Below are 17,927 nucleotides of genomic sequence, written 5' to 3'. Positions count from 1 at the left end.
CAACCAAACGCGACCATCCCCCGGCGCCTACATGTCCGTATACAACCTGCCATTTGCACCAATCGACGACCACGCTCGCGCTGTACATGTCCTGCACCAAGAGAAAAGAATGGTCCATATCATCTGGCCAGCCCTGCCTGCCAGCGTGTGGTGCGCAAAGCACTCCACTTTTCGCTGTCAAAACTGTCGTATTTTCCTTCCCAGCCTCTTTTCCGTGCTCGCCGCATTGCTTCACTTCATTTTACTTCGCCTTTCTTTCATTGTGAACTTTGCCGCCTATTGTTCTCGTCTCACAAAAGTCTCAGCCTTGATTCAACACCATGTTTCTCTCCTTCTCCTTCTAATTCATGTCTCTCTTTCGTCAATATTGGATCCTGGACAAATAACGGCCTCGGACAACCCAACACGACATTCATTTCCTCAGCTCCCCTCATCCTTTTCCTCCACTCTTCTTCGCCATGGCGACCTTGCAACCTATAACCTACAACCCCAACGCTGGCGTTGACGGCCTGCCCAACGACTCCAAAGAACAACGCATGACCACTTGGGCAGACTTCCGCTCTCCAGCACATGCGCCAGCAGATGTCGACAAACTGCCACTGCAAGCCCCGAAAATCACTCCGCCTCCCTCTTACATGACAGACTCGACCGCCGAAACAAGACAGCAGCAAGAGCTGGACTGGACATATGATGCGTCCAGAGCCGCGGCGAGGAATGCTTTTGCGAAGCAAAAGAGAATCTCCTTTGGCAACGCCGCTCGACAAAAGGCAAAAAGAAAGTCGAGGCACTTGGCGCAGACCATGAGACCAGCAAAGCCCACAATCAGAGTCGACACGAGCATTTCGACCCACCGCGGAACCAGGCCAAAACAGATCTATCCTCGGGAAAAAGCAGTCAACATTTTTGATTCTGGCAGGGGCATCAAAGTCCCGGAGGAAACAAGAGCGCCAGCAAAACCCAAGAAGTGGGCATTTTTTGGCTTGGGTGGCAGACGCAATGAACCCGAAAGGGCTCCTACGTACGAGCTGCAAGAGAACCAACAAGTCCGAGACTTGGTTCCAAATGACAATGAGTTCCGCGGCTTCAGGACCAAGACTCTGCGATCTCGTCCTCAACCCATACAGACACGCCAAGAGGAGCCTTTTGTGCCCCCAACCCCTCCTCCGCCTCCTGTACCCGTGGAAACAAATCGCGATCCTGGCTTCTCCAAGGAGCTCGGGCCGGTCAAAAAGACTCCAACTGACATTTCACCTTCGGACCAACCCATCACCATAGGGTTTTCAGTGTCTCCAGAGCAAGCTCACGAGCACGACTCCAGCCCAGTCTCTTCACACCATGGGGATCTTCTCGACCCTTCCCACATCACGCGCCAAAGGTCCGGCACGGCAACCTCGGGAGATGCGCCAACCATAATTGTGACTCCGGCGTATGAGAGGACAGGCTGGTTGGCTCCAGCAAACACCCGACCCAGACCAGCATCGAGCGTCTACTCACGAGCCACAAATGCGTACACGGTGTATCATTCAAACGGAGAGATCCCAGCAGTGCCAGCAATACCGTCAAGTTATGCTGGCCAGCTGCAAGCTCAGCCATTGCCCGAACGTGGCCCCAAGGATGGCAACGATGATGGTTCGTCTCCCGAAAAGTACCCTGGCTTGGTCGATATGTCGACGACCCCGCAGAGAAAAAGAGACAAGATGGCTTCCGGAACGACAGTATTTGAAGAGGATGGCAACCCGGCTACACCCAAGTCTGTCAAGGGGCCTGCTGGGCTGTACATTGACACCAACATACCCGCGACACCCCACAGATCAAGGGGATGGTGGAATATTATCACGACACCCTTCGAGTTCACTCCTCGGACACCCAGGTTTCGGTTCAGCACAAGGAGCGGAAGCGAGAGGGGCAATACCACGCCCGATGTGCCAATGATCCCTGCAGCGGCTGCGTTTTCCCAGAGGTCGCCCCCGTTGCATGCGCGTGAGGAGACACCAACTCGTGCTCAGTCACCTGTCCTCGACACAGGCAAGGAACATGTGCAGGCACCCAAGGCACCAAACTCGGCTTCCACTGTCTTCAGTCCAGCCATGTACAGCCCCGCAAGTTGGGAACACTCACCGGCGAATGAGTCACCGCGAACGCATGACGATCTGGGCATTTCGACGGGCGTTGGAAGCCACGAAACGTCAGGAAAATCGCAACCAAGGCCTCTCAGCCAATCGTTGCAATCAGAGACGTTTAGCCCAGACGATCGGGGGACCCCAGCCACTTGGGGACAGGGATATGGTCAAACGGCGCGGCTAGACCCCACGCAACAGGGAGCCGGCAATGTTTACATCAACCACCACTATCACTACAACGGCGTGCCCTTTTATAGGGATGGGGGACCTCCACCGCGACCAGCTCGAACCGAGACTTTGCGGAGTACTGACACCACGCCAGTTCTTGGTGTCGCTGCCTTGGGCGCTGTGCTCTCTGCTCGTGCTGTGCACAAGTCAAACGATCCTGCCAGCACGCCTCGCAGCATGAATGCTACCGTCGAAGAAGAGCCTTCTCCTCAGATGCTCCAGGCCGAGCATCGAAACGAATGCCCGAGGCAGGCTCCTGCAGCATCGACCTCGACGGCTCCCCAGGCCACAGCACTCTACTTCCCACCTCCTCCAAATCAAACCCACTCTCACACATCAGAGCAGAGCTCTCGCAGCGTTTTTCAATTTTCGAAAAACAAGGCAGAGAATCCTGTTGTGATCAAGCACGAATTTGAAAAGGCACCCAAGATGCCTCGCAGGAAAGGTGCCGGCGGGTATTGGTCGTTGTGGCCGTGGAAGAAGCAGAATAATCCTCAAGATCCCAGAGATCCCAGAGACCCCAAGGATCCGGCTGTCAAGAAGAAGAAGAAAAGAAGGCGGTGCTGTTGCTGTTGCTGCCTGATTTTCTTGATTCTCTTGATCATCATGGCCGCATTACTCGGCGCTCTTCTTCCTCGCAGCCACCACTCGTCTTCTTCGTCTGGCACTGGAGGTTCGTCGTCTTCAAGCTCGAGCGATCCAGCTTCATCTTCGACTGCTCCCGCTCCTGACATTCCATCGGTGTGGCTGAACTTGACGGGATATCCACCCATTCCCACGGGAGTGGCGACTATCGCGAGACCCGACAACTTCTTCTCCGAGAACGGCTGCACCTCTCCAAATACGATGTGGAGTTGTGCTGTTCCCAAGGACGAGCAGGACGACATTGAGCCAAACGACCCTGATCAGCCCAACTTCAAGTTCCAGATCGAGTTCGTGAATGGCACTGTCTCCAATGCTTCGTCGACCATTCCTTTGAAGACTGCAGTCCAGAAACGCCGGCTGCTGGATCTGTTGAGGCGAGCATCGGAACCAGTGGCCTCGCCTGCTGCGCCAGGCATGGAGGACCAGAACTTTCTCGGAAACACCACTGATGGCAACAGCCAGCCCTTTTCCGGAGAGGAGACGCCCTTCTTCATCACGTTCTACTCTGGCGACCACGTTTCGTATCGACTTGTTAAGCGCGCCAGTAGTTCTTCTTCCAACGGAAGCATCGCCGACATTATTCCCGATCCGGAAGAGGATTCTGATGGCACTGCTGCGGCGGGCAATCTCGTTTTTTACCCAAAGAACCAGCCTTTGCGCTTGTACAACCGTGGCAGAAGTGACGAGCATTATGGGTTTTACAATTACTACAATCGCTCCATCTTCCTCAAGAACACAGTCGCCAGCAACTCGAGCGACACTGGCGAACTCTCGGCGGATCAGAATGGTGGCGCAACCAAGGAGGCAGCCAGGTATCGCTGCACGTGGGCGCAGACTCGTATGCTCGTGCAAATCTGGACCAACAGCCAGAGTTCAAAGTCCCTGTTGGTGGGAAGCTCGACCGCGACGTCGACTGCGTCTGCTGCGTCCGCCTCGGCTACCAGCGGGGTCGACTTCAATCAACCGGGCTCGTTTGCATACCCAGTGACCGTCAGCATTGATCGGCACGGCGGCAATGTGACGGAGAAGATGGTCTACTGCTGGAGCTTGGACGACGACGGAAAGTACATAGAAGACAGCGCCAAGTTGCAGCTGGAGGACAGGGATTTTGGCGGCAAGGCTGTGAATCCTTCAAAGGGGCCGTATGGAAACGTGACGGTGTCGACAGAGGATGGAGGTCCTGGTGGCATCGACGGTGGAACCGGTGGGTGTGGATGCCAGTGGAGGAATTGGGACAATGCTTGATGGATGCTGGCGAATCATTCGTTTGTTTTAAGCATTATACCTTGACGACTGATAATTTTGGGAATGTCATTCTTTGCGGGCCACAGAAGAATCCTGCTCGATGTTCAACAAGCTGTTTGATGATGCGATGGTGATGGTGTTGCTGCTTGGCAGCGAAAGGGAAAGAAGCGAGCTGTCCTCCGCTCCGCATCCATCTCCGCCGAATCCCCGCGATCGTCGACCACGACATCATCCGACGCGCTCTGAACTGATGCCTCCACATCAAGAGCCACGATGATGAAGCAGTTATGGGCGCTGCCCGCATTGATGCGGCTTGTCCTCGCAAGTCCAGGGTCGTTCAGCGTACTGGACGACCTGCTTGCATTCCCGCAGGTAAGCTGGCCTGGCCACCTTGCTGCTCTCGCACCAGCGCGCACATGCGCCGGAAAGAACCAACATTGACGCTCAGCAGTACCAGATCAGGTTCTCGGATGGTAGCATATCCGACGAGCACGCAAAGTCGCTGTACCTCTCTTCCAAAGCCGCCGACACACCTAATGGCGCCATCTCCAATGTCGATGTCTCGCACCAGCCTCGACAAGACGACGGCGTTCCTGTTGGCGCCACCGACCCCTTCCACAGCTCTCACCAAGGCGAACAAGATCATGATGACGAGCTGAGCGCAACCTACGAGCGTCTGGTCCTCCACTCGCGTCCGTATCTTTGCCGTATACCTATTGTCGACACAGCGGGCAATCGCTCGGCAGACAACGTGACGCAGTCAGCCGCCGACGAGGAGAAAGAGCTTTCACGAGCTACGGATCGGGGCTGGGAACTACTCAAGGGCATGCAAGGCAATTGCATATATTTTCTGAGCGGGTGGTGGAGCTACAGCTTTTGCTACAACGAAGGCGTCAAGCAGTTCCACCAATTGCCGCCGAGCCGAGGCGTGCCAATCTACCCGCCAGTAGAGGACGAGAGTGTCGGGAGTTACATCCTTGGAAGATTTCCTGATGACGGCAAAAGAAAAGGAAAGGTGGAGTCTGAGGTGGACGAGGCTAATGTCGACGATGAAGGAAATAGCAAGGGCGTCAAAAAGGACGGGGAGGAGACTGCTGTTGCGCGCATGGAGACTAAAGGCGAGAGTCGCTATCTTGTGCAGAAGCTGACTGGTGGCACGACTTGCGATCTTACGGGCAAGGACCGCAAAATCGAGGTGCAGGTGAGTTTCTTGCACTTCTCCTTGGGGTGAACGTCATCACTAATTCTGCTAGTTTCATTGCCATCCAAACACGCCCGACAGAATTGGCATGATTAAAGAAGTCGCCACATGCTCGTACCTCATGGTTATATATACCCCGCGGCTTTGCAACGATGTGGCTTTTCTACCACCGCAAGAAAACCGCGCCCATGCCATCTCCTGTGCTCCTATCGCCTCCCCAGGCTCCCCTCCAGGAGCCACCCTCCCCTCTGCTGCGCACCATCACCGCGCAGAATCGGCCGTTGGAAAAGCTCTCAAACCCGAAACGAAAGAAGCCTCCATTCGACTTCCGCCTGCCTTGGCTGCCGCCGCCTCGGGTCCACAAGCTACGTCTCGACCGCTCCCGACGGTTGGCGGCACAGTCGTCGGTGCCAAACAGCTGGTCGGGCAGCCGGGGTCGCGGATAGAAAAGTCCGTTGTGGTGGGCGGCGGCAAGGAGACGATGCTGGGCACTGTTGCGTCCTCGGACGGCCGCGGCAAGGAAAAAGTCATGACACCCGAGCAGCTGCGCAAATTGGACATCAAAGACCCGCGCGACGTCGACGACCTCAAAAAGGAACTCGGCAAAATGGCTGGTAACAGGGCGTGGCGGCTCATATTGATTGACACGCCGCACGGGAGGGAATTTAGAGGCATCATTGACACAGAGGACGATGAGGGCGATGACAAGGCGTCCAGCAAGTCCAAAGACAAATCTCGTGGAAAAGATGAAGCTGACGCCAAGAAGAAGAACAGAAACGATGGGGAAAGAGCCCCTAGACCAGAGGGGGACGAAGATGAATGGGAGTGGGAGTTTGAGGAATGGTTTGATTGGGGCGAGGGAGAGGAAGATCCAGACAGAGAGAGGGACAATGAGGGCAGTCAGGAAGAGCTCTATCGCGAGGACTTGTAAATTGTTGGGATTAGAGGCGTAGCGGTGCTGCTTCCCCCAGTCTTTTGGTGGGTGGTGCACACGGAGTTTTTCGTTGGTCTGTATATACCTAGATTAGGAAAATTCAGTGGAAGAATCACCCATTCGCTGAATACTGCGTACACTTGCTACGATGACGGTCAGGGGGAATGCACGAGTTGTTACGGTGTTAGTCGAAGCAGGGCAAATTCGTTCAGTCACTTCCAAGACAGATGAGGAGCATTCCTTGTCAAAGCTGATCTCCCTTTCTGGTCGAAACGACAACGAAGGACCCTTCCCAAATTTCTCGGCCTGACATCATGTTGCGCCAGCAGCGGCAACCTGAGGCACTACCCAAAGAAGCAATCCATGCTGTGCGACCGTTCTCCGCTGTCGCTTAGTATTTGCATCGAAAGATCCAACATTGACAAATTACAAAATGCCATCCCCTTAAGTACGATGTGATTGTCGTCATTTCCATTCCGGCCCTGGTGCAACAGCACCAAAAAAAAAAAAAAAAAAAAATCTCAATTTCAAGCTCTCGAAGTCGAGCATCAAGCCGCCTCCGAGGTGGTAGTGGTTTGGACGGGGATGTATGCCGACAGCAATTAAGGTTGAAACAGCAGTTGATCAGGACGCCCCGTGTCATTGGAAACTAGCACAGCCCACCCAACTAACAGGTCACTTTGTCACACTTGCGATCGACTTGGTCTGATAAGTAAGTACGATTTCAAGTGCCCTGCTCTAGAGGGAAAATTCGTAAAGCGGAGGTAGCGTAGCTGCTGATAACGAATCACTAGTCCATCCCTTCTCTTCAATTGCACTCTAACAGTAAGTGACTCTTAAAATCGTTTACTGCCTCCATCTCTGGAACTCGAAGCTAGCAGAATTCTGGTGGCATATTTTCCTGGGTCACGTCGCCACCTACGCACGCTGCAAGTTACACAAGCAGAAATTGCCATTCCTCGGTTTGAAAAGAGGAGGAAAGAACAGAAGCAAGCGGCAACTGCTCCACCGACTGGAGCTTGTTTAATGTACAATTCAGCACTCCATTATCCATTGCGACCATGGCAGCTGGCGGCCTCTCGACGATTTTCCTCTCCGTAATTGCGCTCGTGGTTGCGCGGTTCCTGTACAAGGGATTCCGCATCCGACGACAGCTCCATGCTTTGGTACGTCCACCTTTAAATCCAAAACCACCACTCGCTCCATCGGCGCAATCCGAATCAAAAGTTCTTAGCACGTTGACGCTCTACTTTTGTGGTCGAAATAGCCTGGCCCGCCGCACTCATACTTGCTCGGGCATTTGAGCCTGGTCGCACAGGTGGCGGCGTCGCAGCCGTTCAATGTCCACCATCAGGTGCTCATGTTCCTGATCGCCCAGCAGCATGGCTTTGATGATTTCTTCTACCTCGACACCTGGCCGTTTTCGGACCCGTTGCTCGTGGTTGTGGACCCAAGTTATGCGCAGCATTTGACAAACTGTGAGTATGTACTTTTCATTACCTTTTCGTGGGTGTCTTATGGCACCCCAAATATCCGAGTTCGACTCTGTCCCTTTTTTCCCTTCTTTTTGTGGGTGTCAATAGATGTGTGGACTTCCGGCGCCGTGAGAAGACTCAGGAAGCAGTCTTTCACCACACCACCATGATTGCACCTGCGGATCTATCGTTCGTCAACACCACCCAGAGAGTTGATATTTATTTTGACACGGAATGTTTTCCTTCGTCACTTGCGGCCCATTCTGACATCGGAAACAAAAGTACCCAAATCGCCGCTCATAACGCACATGCTCGACGGACTTGTCGGCAAAAATAGCCTCGTCGCCATGAACGGCCCGCTGTGGAAGACGTGGCGGAAGATGCTGAACCCCGGCTTCTCCTTGACCAACCTGATGACGCTGGTCCCCGAAATCGTGGACCGCTCTATCGACTTTTGCGACGTCCTACAGGAGCACGCTCGCGCTGGCGACTTGTTCCGCATGGAGGAGATTGCCACGCGTCTGACGATTGACATTATTGGCAAGATTGTGCTGTGAGTTGACAACACTCTCCCCGGACTAACGGATGGCTTTTGCTTATGCTGTGTTTGACAGAGATGTCAACTTGGATTCCCAACATGGTGACAACGAGTTGCTCTCTGCGTTCCGCAGTCAGGTGCGGCTGTGCGGCGATGATCAGAGCCGAGGTCTGTTTGACAGGTATAATCCGTTGACGCTGCGTAAAATCAGAGAGAACACGGACACGATGAACGAGTTTATCGGGAAGATTGTCGACGACCGGCTAGCATCGCGATCCGCGGCCGCCGTGAGTGAAAAGCCCTCTCCCGACGAGGAAGTAAAGTTGAAATACATCATCGACATCATCCTCGACGCAGGCCTCGGCGAGCAGCAGAATAAGGAGAACGGCGCCGCCACGCCACCGGTAGACGATAAAAGACCATCCAAACAACAGCAAAAACTGCCTCAAGGCTTCCGCGACACCGCGCTCACGCAAATCAAAACGTTCATGTTCGCCGGGCACGACACGACCAGCTCGACCATTTGCTACGCCTACCACCTGCTGCACAACAACCCGCGCTGCCTCGCGGCGCTGCGCGCCGAGCACGATCAAGTGCTGGGTGATGTCGAGGGCACCGCGGATGCCATCCGGAGCAACCCACAACTCCTGAGTCGCCTTGAGTACACGACGGCTGTCGTCAAGGAGACGTTGCGCTTGTATAACCCCGCGGGCACGCTCCGCGTGGGTACGAAGGAGTAAGTTCACCCTTTGTTTTACTGCACGACAAAAGGAATGGCGATTCCGAGCACTGTGGCTCTGTCCAGAGATCTTTCATTTCACAACAGCTATTACCAGACAAAGCCATTTTCTTTTCTTTTTCCCGCGCCCATCGCGGCCGGGAACAAGACGAGCGATGTCTGCGTTGATTGCGACACTGACAATCATTGCCTCACAGTGCCTTCGTCCACTCGCGCTCGTCCGGCCACTCATTCCCCACGGCCGGCTTCAACGTGTACTTCAACAACTTCGCCAGCCACCGGCGTCCAGCTCTATGGGGCGCAACATCGCACGCCTTCGTCCCAGAGCGCTTCCTCTCGTCGCTACCATCCCCTACCGACACCACCACAACAACATCACAACCACCACAGCAGCCGCAACCCCCACCAAACAAAAACGCCTGGCGACCGTTCGAAAAGGGCCCGCGCCGCTGCATCGGGCAAGACCTGGCCGTGCTGGAGACGAAAATCATCCTCGCGCTCACGGTAAGGCGGTTCAACGTGGCGACGACGTTTCGTGGGACGGACCGGCTCGAGGGCGCGGGGACGCAGTGGGCGCGCGAGAGGCCTTGGGACAAGCGGCCTGTGCTGGGCGATGAGGCGTATCAGGTGCGTATTGGTATTGCGAAGCCGCGGCAGGGGATGCCGGCGAGAGTGAGCATGGTGGAGAGGAATGAGAGTGGTGGTGGGAGGGAAAGCGTGAGAGGCTGAGAAAAGGGGGAACATGGGTGTCGACGTCGAAAAACTGGTGCGGGTTGATGTTTTGCAAAGAATACTCGCGGCGGAAATATCGTCCATTTGAATAGAAGTTAGAAGTGCGCAATGCCTGCTGATGCTCCCATGAAGCGAAAAAGAGTCCAGACGAGCTGGATTGCTCATGCCATACCTGACCTGCCGTATGCCGCGCAATCGCCATGTCAAATTCCATGATGCAATGCCCCATAACTACCTGTTCCGAAAGACGCTGAAGTACGCTCAAAACAAGTCATCGTCCGAATCACCCCCAGGAAGCAGCATGTCGCTGAGCCTACTCTTCCTCGGTTTCTGCGGCGCCGAGCTTTTCTGCAGCGGCGAATCCTTCACGCCATTACTTTTGGCCGAATGGTTTTGGCGCGCTTTGCGGCTGGAGCTGCTGCTGCTGCTGCTGCGTTTTGAAGCGGAAGCCGGCTTGGCAGGAGTCTTGAACGACGACACAGCTGACTTTGTAGACGACTTAACCAACGATCTTTGAGAGGCTTTGGTGGGAAGTTGCTGTCGTCGCGGAGTTCTAGCAGACGCGCTGGGAGCCTCCTTGTCGAGCAATGAGATGGCGAGAGGTTTTCGACCTTGCGAACGGCGGCGGCGAGCGAGTGAGTCTGCTGGACTACTGCTTCCCGCTTGAGGTTTTGGCAGCATGACTGCATTTTCGGACAGTATAGGGCAAGGAGACGACGCTTTTTGCAGTTCGTCTTCGCTCTCCGACTTGGCGGGCGACAGGTATCCGATGAGCTGCGTCGGATCAGGGTCCACCTCTGTCGATTCGACAATGAATGAGTCTGGGTCTTCAATCATGCTCTGTATCGCAGAATCATCGAGATCCAGGTCGGTATCATCCTCGGAATCTGGCGGACCATCTGGGCTGGTAGGGGCTTGAGTCTCCGAGGCCACTGGCTCTGGCGACGGAGGTGGTCGTTCTTGCTCCCCAAAATGTTCCTGGGTGCTTGCTCCATGGAGATCTGCCTGTGGCACTTCATCTGCCATCATGGTACGCTCCGCAACCACTACACTGTGATCGTGGGCAGCTTTGGGAGTTTTTATCGCCGCACATGCTGCCGTCGAGGTCAACGACGACTGAGTCGCGGTAGGCGCGGGAGTCGCCTTGGACGCCGACTGGACATCATCATCTTTGGCGGATTCCGTCGCGGCCTCTGTAGCTCCGGCTTCTTCAAACAGACTTGCCAGCTCGCCATTACTGTTCTCGGATAGGTCAACTGCGTCTTCCACAAAGCTCGTTGGGGGCGTTTCAATCAAATCTGTCCCAGTCGAGAGGTCATTTTCAGGACGATCGCTTGCATACGAGTCATTCATGATTCCTTTTGTCTGCGGCAACCGAGGAGATGTGTCCTGTACTGATTCTCCTGCTGGCACAGTAGGGGTCGATGTTATGAACGCTTTATCGATCTTGGTCCGTTTCGCCAAAGGCGTCTCGTTTGCAGAAGGTGGATCGGACATGTCCTTTTGAGTTCTTTTGGCAAAACTAGTCCTGTGCCTGCGGGACCTTTTACCGTTTGTCTCCGAGCTGTAATTGCTTGCGTCGTTTGCCTTTGGTGAAACATTCAACGGGATGTGACGCCCTCGCGGCCATGCTGGGATTACAACCATGGGACTTGGAGGGATTGGCTGATCTTCGAAATCGTCACCATCGGGAGAAGTTCGCTGAGATGGCGGTTCATCCGTGGTTGAAGAATGCAGAGCAATGGGTTGGCAGAGAGATAAATCTGCACCATGAGAGTCTGCGCCGGCTCTGGTCGCCCATGTTTGACAACACCTGACACAAGTCCAAGGCTCACTCGACTTCGAGGGTTGCCTAAGACGCCGAAGAGGCAGCGCCTTGCAGCCCGAGGCCTTGAAGAAGTGAGACATGACTTTCTCTTCCGTTCGCCAGTAATGGCCACACAGCTGGCAGAAGTATGGTCTACGAGGATTGTCCGTCGCGCCAATCTTACTTTTACACCACTCGCGAACCTCCTCAGCGAGGGACTGCGTACTTGATTGACATGAATGCTCCGGGGGCTGTGCTGTTTCTTGGGTAGTTTCTAAAGCTGGTTCGGCAGCCGGTTGTTGAGCTGCTGCCGGAGGAGATGCGGAGCCCCGATCATGAGGTAAAAACAAGGATTGAGTTGATAATGTTTTCCTTCTAGAACGGCGAAAGGGACGCTGGTCCGTATTACTTTCCAGTCGAACATCTTCTGGCGGCTGAGCAACGGATTTGTCGAATTCGCTCATGTTGGATTCAGTTGACGTCTCGTTCTCCCGAGCCGCAGAGGAAGCGTCCGTCAGATTGATTTCCTCTGAATTTTTGTCAACACTACCAAGGGGCAGCTTTTCCCGGCGTCTCGTTGCAGCGTTTGAGGCTTCCTCGCACCTTTCCGAGTCTCTCTCAAAGCTCTCTGAGACCGTGTTCTGCTTGTCGAGTCGATCCTGAATAGTATGCCAGTGTGTGACAACCTGAGCTGTAGTGCGGCCTGGTAGCTGAGCCGCAATTTCTCTAAAGAGAAGGTTCTTGCCTCGGAGCTCCAATATCAATTCGTTTTCCTTTTCCGTCCATAGCCGTCTCACCATCTCCACAGGGGTTGCGAGGTCCCACGCTGTTGCCTCGGTGGGTCCAGGAATCTCTAATTCTTCAATATCATGTACCGGGCTGGTTTTTGGGTTTTCTTGTCGCGGAAGGTGGCCGGGCAAAGGAGGTGCGTCCCAGACGGAGTCTTCAGACTTTCTGTATATCCGAGGAGGGTTGGGTAGAGGAGGCGCATACCACTTTGGGTCTTTGGGGCGTTCTGGTTCAGCAAGTGGTTGTATTGACGGCTGAGTCACAAGCTGTCGGAGCTCTTGAAGCTGCCGAGACATTTGCTGTATTTGCTTCTCCATCTCCGTCACCTGATCCACTTTTCCGGAAGTATCGTGAGGTGTCTCTTCTGGAGCGTTTGCTTGTGGGATAGGAGAAGCTGCTGGCGATCCGGCAGGCCTGGGACTAGGTTCGCGCACAGCCACCTGCGACAGATGTACAGTTAGCCAAAGACAGGGCGTTTGCTCGGAAAATATGCGTACGGCAAGCAATCCCACGGGGCACATGGCTGCCAGTTCGTCCTCTTCATCATCACCGCGAGGCGTCAGTTCAGCGCCGTGGAAATAATCGTCGTGATATTGTGCGTCATGTCCCAAGTTCAAGAGACCACCAAATTCCTCCGAACCATCATGGTCAGGCATGCTCTCCAAGTGACCGTTGTTGACGACGATTTCTCCCGTCTCCAAGTCGATTTCGTCATCTTGGCCGGTAAAGTCGCGTTCGTACTGCTCGAAAATGCGCTCGAACCTGGATTTCATGCGCTGTCTGTTTCGCTCTTGCCGTCGATCGAGGTCGATGTTGGGAGGAACGTCGACGTTCCAGCGCGAGTATGACGAGAGCATCGCGGCATGGGCAACGGCTGGCGGCGACAGAGATTCGGGGTGAGAGCTGGGTTGAAGACAACGGAAGGCGGCTGGGTACAGGCCCGGGACCGTTTGGAGGCGGGGCGCGTCGAATCGCGACTTTGAGCTGAGGGCGCGTTCCTGCGTCTGGGATGGCCAGTCTCTCGAGGCGGCTCGTGCGCAAGCTCCCTCCCCGGCGGCCACACGTCACGGCGGATGGGCTACTCAATGGTCGCCGCTTACCACGCACGCAACTTTCACCTCCTCCATGCCTTTTCCTCTAGAAAAAGCTCTGCACACATAACCGCCCCCCGAAAACATCACTGCCCGCCATGTATTGCCAAAAATGTCGGACGCCGGTCAAGCTCGACCCATCCCTCGAGGACCTGAATCCAGCAGCCTTCAAGTTGATTACCGGTCCGTCTGCTTCATCGGCGCCCCCGTCTGGGACATGCTAACACCCTACAGACTCGATCGGTCCTTCGGCAAAGCAAAGATCTCTTCCTCTTCACCAGTCTCGCCCGACATACTCTCAAGACCGCCGCGATGCTCACGATCGAGTCGCAAACAAGGCGACAACGCCGATATTCAAGCGCACCGTACCCTCGAGTCGGGGTGGCCGCGAATCGAATCACCACCCCTCCATGTCCTTCGTCATGCTCACCGAGTCTCAAGTAGTCCCCCAAGGACCCCACAAGGTGCCAGGCGATGGTCACGGAGCAGCACATGACACCTTTGATCAAACCATGTCCCATAAGATGGAGACGGTACAAAGGCTCTTTGAGGTCTTGTCTGCACGATCCGACATTGACCATCCCATCTGCGTCGAATGCACGGAACTGCTTGTCGAGTTACTACAGAAGCGCCTGTCCACGGCAACAAAAGAGAGAGACGCCTACGTCGAATACCTCCGGCAGGCGAATGCGGATATACCTACCGAGGAGGAGCAACAGCAGGCCAAAAAGAATCTTGAGGAGGTAAAGAAGCAGGAGGAATCGTCATTCAAGGAACTGGAAAGACTGGAAAGGGAAAAGGCAGCCATGGACGAAGAAATAGCCAAGCTTGACGAGGAGGCGCAAGAGCTGGACAAGGAAGAAGAGGCATTTTGGCGCGAACGCAATGCCTTTGCCGTCACTCTCGCAACCTTTCAGAGCGAACGCGATCGCATAAATAACCGCTTCGACCACGACACCAAACAAGTTCGACGCCTTCAGCGAACCAATGTTTATAACGACACCTTTACGATAGGACACGACGGCATTTTCGCTACCATCAACGGACTTCGGCTCGGCAGGACTTCAGCTGTCATGGTCGGCTGGGACGAAATCAATGCGGCGTGGGGTCAGACATGCTTACTTCTTGCGACGGTAGCTGACAAGGCTCAATACACGTTCAAGGGCTACAAGCTGTGTCCCATGGGTTCAACATCCACCATTGAGAAGCACGACTACCCGCAGAGCGCATCGACAGACGACCCGGCGCACCCCCCGAAGCCCAAAATTACCGTACTAGAGCTGTACTGCAGCGGAGACATGCCACTGGGGCTCGGCTTCCTCCATCGACGGTTCGACAGCGCCATGGTCGCCTTCTTGGAGTGTCTAAGACAAATTCACGAATCTTGTTTCAAGTTGCCGTACACAATCAGGAAGGACAAGATTCGCGACCAGAGCATCAAATTGAGCTTCAACCAAGAGGAGACGTGGACGCGCGCGTGCAAGGACACTCTGATCTGCTGCAAGTACCTACTTGCTGCAACTAGCGACATGGATCAGCAGCAGCGAACCACGCGAAGGCAGGGATGAAGGCAAGGTTCGTGCAACGGCTCCAGCGCGCATTAGCTTTCAGCTTGTTGGACATCACAGCGTCGCGCAGCCTGACGGCATCGATGGTGACCGGCGATATTCCGAGGACGGCGCTGCAAAGGCCGTATCTGACGAGCCGCGTAGAACCAATTTCGGGATCTACGCTGTCGGAGCGAACAGCCAAGACGCGACTGTGGGGATGGCGATAGCGCGCAAGGGCCAACGGGAAATGGCATGTTTGTGGGAATACGCACTCGGAGGCTCCGAGACGTGTCGTAGCACAAGGTATCATGAGGAGCGTCCATGACAAGCACCTTGCCGCGGAAAAGAAAAGAAAGTAGTACGGCCAAGGTATTAGGAGAGGCGTCAGGCGGCTGGCCGAGATGTCAAAGTGGGAGGTTTATCGATCTGCTTACTACGGGTTAGCTGCGCCATGAAACTTTGGGCCTGTGGCCCTCTGAAAAGAAGCGCCACGGCCGGGCGAATCAGGGGGCCTGGACGATTCCGCCGCTGTGCCAAGCGCATACGGCAGGTCCGCTTCATCTCATTTTTTCCTGCCAGTTCTGAAGCTTTTTTGCGCTCGGCCAATTGCCGCAGGACAGGGACTTTGCAGGCGCTCCCCACTTTCTCTAGGCACGCTCCTATTTCGGTACCATTACCCCGGCAGCCCTACGATGTCGCCCATTAAGTACCACGGCTCCCTCACAACTTTGACTTTGTGTGCCTTTCCCCCGTGTTCCGCGGCCTCTGTGAGCTGCTGCCGTTGGGCCAAAGCCTACAAAACCCGTTGGTCCAATAACCGTATTCTTCCGCCGCTTTTTCTTCGTTGCTTCCCAGGCCAACTACACCACCACCTCATTATGGGCCTGTAACTGCCGTAACAGTAGATGCCATGCTGCCGTGCACTCATTCCCGTCGCTCTAGCGGCATCATTTCTTTCATTCTAGTCGTTGTCATCTTCCTTGTGCTTTGGCAACGACCGGGTCCAGACACTATCCAAAGCATCAAGAACTTTTCGCCATCTTCTCTCGCACCAGCCAAACTCCTCGGATCATTCTCTCCTGCCAACAAGCAGTCTCTCGGTACAGAAAATGCCACTCTCGGGGTACGTTTTGGATGCCCCGGACCCTGGACGTTGTTCACATGCTTACTAGCGATTTGACAGTTTGAAGCCATTTTCACCGTCTCACCATGGCGAACATGGCGTTCTGACGGGTTGGTTCTCGCGGCAAATCGCACCAACCTGACCGTCACTATCCCACCTCAAACGCCACCTAGTCAACCCGAAGTCGACGCATTCATGGCAACCAGCCTGTCGGGGACCCTCAACGAAGGCAGCGCTCGCGCCTGGCTGGGCCACCTTCAAGTTCTCAATGCGGCACGCAACCACTCGTCGGTACTCATCCTCGAAGATGACGCCGACTGGGACATTACCATTCACGAGCAAGCGAAGATGGTAGCATCTGCCATGCGGAATCTCTCAACGCCTGCGAATGCCACGGCTGCCCCCGGCTGGCCTTGGGGTAATCACTGGGACGTTCTCTGGCTGGGTCACTGCGGCGAGCGCCTACCATTCCCCGAAGAAATCGACGAGTCCGAAGCAGAGGAACTTGGACCGGACGCCTTTGACGACGACGACATGTACAGCGGGGCAATCAAAAGCGCATGGGACATTCCCAAGCGTCGAAAGGCCGTCGGCGCGAAGCGCAAGCACGACCCCTTTACGGATGACTACATCCTCCTCAACGACACGACACTGCCAGCAAGTATAATAGGATACGACAGTCGTCTAGGTAACGGGCCGCCCTTCACGCGGTGGATCCAGTACGCCGCGGGGCCAATCTGCAGCTTTGCCTACGCCGTCAACGGGAGGTCGGTCGCGCACATACTAGACGACTTCAAACAGGGTGCCGCGCAAGCCTGGGACATGTGGCTGCACACGCGCTGCCGCACACACGAGTTGCGTTGCTTTTCGGCCAACCCGGAGCTTTTCCATCACCACGTCCCCGCCGCCGCGTCGAATCTGCAGCACAGCCTGGTCAACACGCATTTGCAGGACGAGGGCACGCACAATTACACGGCCAACATCAAATGGAGTGCCCGGTGTAATTGGGACAAGGGGGATGACGAGTTGGTGAGCTGCATTGAGCAGTGACGGCAGCGGTGGGACGAGGGGAGTTGAACGAGGAGCACAGGAGACGTGCAGGAAGGGGAGAGTACCAGCTTTTGGTTACAGTGAAGGGAACAAAAAGCAAAACCAAAACGTGGAGAGAAGAGCTGGTAATTGGAATTTCCTTGTTTAAGAACCCGGTTGGGACTGTTTTGAATTGCTGGTTTTACAGCGTTGGCTGGCTGGCTTGCTTGTGGTGTATTGGCGGATGGCGGCTTTTTGTATACCCCCTTTTACTATTGTGTAGTTTCGCCTCTGTTATTATATCCCAAACGAGCTTGTGGCCTGTCTGCTTGCGATTCTTCAACTGGTGCTCAGCAAGTGTTTGATAATGAACTCAACCCAACTCCCGTCTATGGAGAAATCTGTCATCGTACCACCAATTTTGCGAACGCAGGGCGAATGGTTGACAGACTCTGCGCCCCTTCGACCTCGTCCTCCGACGACTTGACAGGACTCACACTCTCACCCCCCTCTGTTCCCTTCCCACGTCGGTTGACGTTGATTCCCGCCACGCATCCACGGCACGGGACGGCATGCCTGCGATTTCCTGCATACCTAAATGCCTGCCCGCCCGTCCGTCCGCCCGCCCGCCTCATTACCGTGGGCCGGCCCCCCCCTTTTTCTCCGACCGGTTAAGGTAAA

The 17,927-nt window shown here is 55.0% G+C and overlaps 6 protein-coding genes across 6 annotated transcripts; 5 read left to right on the top strand and 1 right to left on the bottom strand.

The window, feature by feature from the left end:
• Window positions 1-225: 225 nt before the first annotated feature.
• On the top strand, window positions 226-4,322 carry J3D65DRAFT_614950 (uncharacterized protein). Its single transcript, XM_066799271.1, has one exon. The coding sequence runs from the start codon at window positions 459-461 to the stop codon at window positions 4,236-4,238; it is 3,780 nt and encodes a 1,259-aa protein (XP_066659078.1). The 5' UTR covers window positions 226-458; the 3' UTR covers window positions 4,239-4,322.
• Window positions 4,323-4,443: 121 nt separating this feature from the next.
• J3D65DRAFT_614949 (glucosidase II beta subunit-like protein-domain-containing protein) lies at window positions 4,444-6,546 on the top strand. The gene is made up of 4 exons (XM_066799270.1): window positions 4,444-4,610; window positions 4,690-5,439; window positions 5,492-6,155; window positions 6,206-6,546. Exons 1-4 carry the CDS (start codon window positions 4,512-4,514, stop codon window positions 6,235-6,237), a joined length of 1,545 nt encoding a protein of 514 aa, XP_066659077.1. The 5' UTR covers window positions 4,444-4,511; the 3' UTR covers window positions 6,238-6,546.
• Window positions 6,547-7,559: 1,013 nt separating this feature from the next.
• On the top strand, window positions 7,560-9,991 carry J3D65DRAFT_614943 (cytochrome P450). Its single transcript, XM_066799269.1, has 4 exons — window positions 7,560-7,851; window positions 8,131-8,401; window positions 8,463-9,122; window positions 9,323-9,991. Exons 1-4 carry the CDS (start codon window positions 7,734-7,736, stop codon window positions 9,852-9,854), a joined length of 1,581 nt encoding a protein of 526 aa, XP_066659076.1. The 5' UTR covers window positions 7,560-7,733; the 3' UTR covers window positions 9,855-9,991.
• J3D65DRAFT_228444 (uncharacterized protein) lies at window positions 9,868-13,459 on the bottom strand. The gene is made up of 2 exons (XM_066794654.1): window positions 12,951-13,459; window positions 9,868-12,893 (listed from the first exon to the last, which is right to left on the bottom strand). Exons 1-2 carry the CDS (start codon window positions 13,308-13,310, stop codon window positions 10,119-10,121), a joined length of 3,135 nt encoding a protein of 1,044 aa, XP_066659075.1. The 5' UTR covers window positions 13,311-13,459; the 3' UTR covers window positions 9,868-10,118.
• A 1-nt stretch (window position 13,460) lies between these two features.
• Window positions 13,461-15,329, top strand: J3D65DRAFT_228453 (autophagy protein Apg6-domain-containing protein). Its single transcript, XM_066794655.1, has 2 exons — window positions 13,461-13,727; window positions 13,779-15,329. The coding sequence occupies exons 1-2, from the start codon at window positions 13,643-13,645 to the stop codon at window positions 15,110-15,112; spliced, it is 1,419 nt and encodes a 472-aa protein (XP_066659074.1). The 5' UTR covers window positions 13,461-13,642; the 3' UTR covers window positions 15,113-15,329.
• A 573-nt stretch (window positions 15,330-15,902) lies between these two features.
• On the top strand, window positions 15,903-17,358 carry J3D65DRAFT_228464 (uncharacterized protein). The gene is made up of 2 exons (XM_066794656.1): window positions 15,903-16,217; window positions 16,278-17,358. The coding sequence occupies exons 1-2, from the start codon at window positions 16,005-16,007 to the stop codon at window positions 17,265-17,267; spliced, it is 1,203 nt and encodes a 400-aa protein (XP_066659073.1). The 5' UTR covers window positions 15,903-16,004; the 3' UTR covers window positions 17,268-17,358.
• The last annotated feature ends 569 nt before the right edge of the window (window positions 17,359-17,927 follow it).

The sequence above is a fragment of the Phyllosticta citribraziliensis genome (genome assembly GCF_038025025.1).
Source record: "Phyllosticta citribraziliensis strain CPC 17464 chromosome Unknown J3D65scaffold_2, whole genome shotgun sequence".
Classification (NCBI taxonomy): domain Eukaryota; kingdom Fungi; phylum Ascomycota; class Dothideomycetes; order Botryosphaeriales; family Phyllostictaceae; genus Phyllosticta; species Phyllosticta citribraziliensis.
This window is presented reverse-complemented; position numbering and strand designations above follow the sequence as displayed.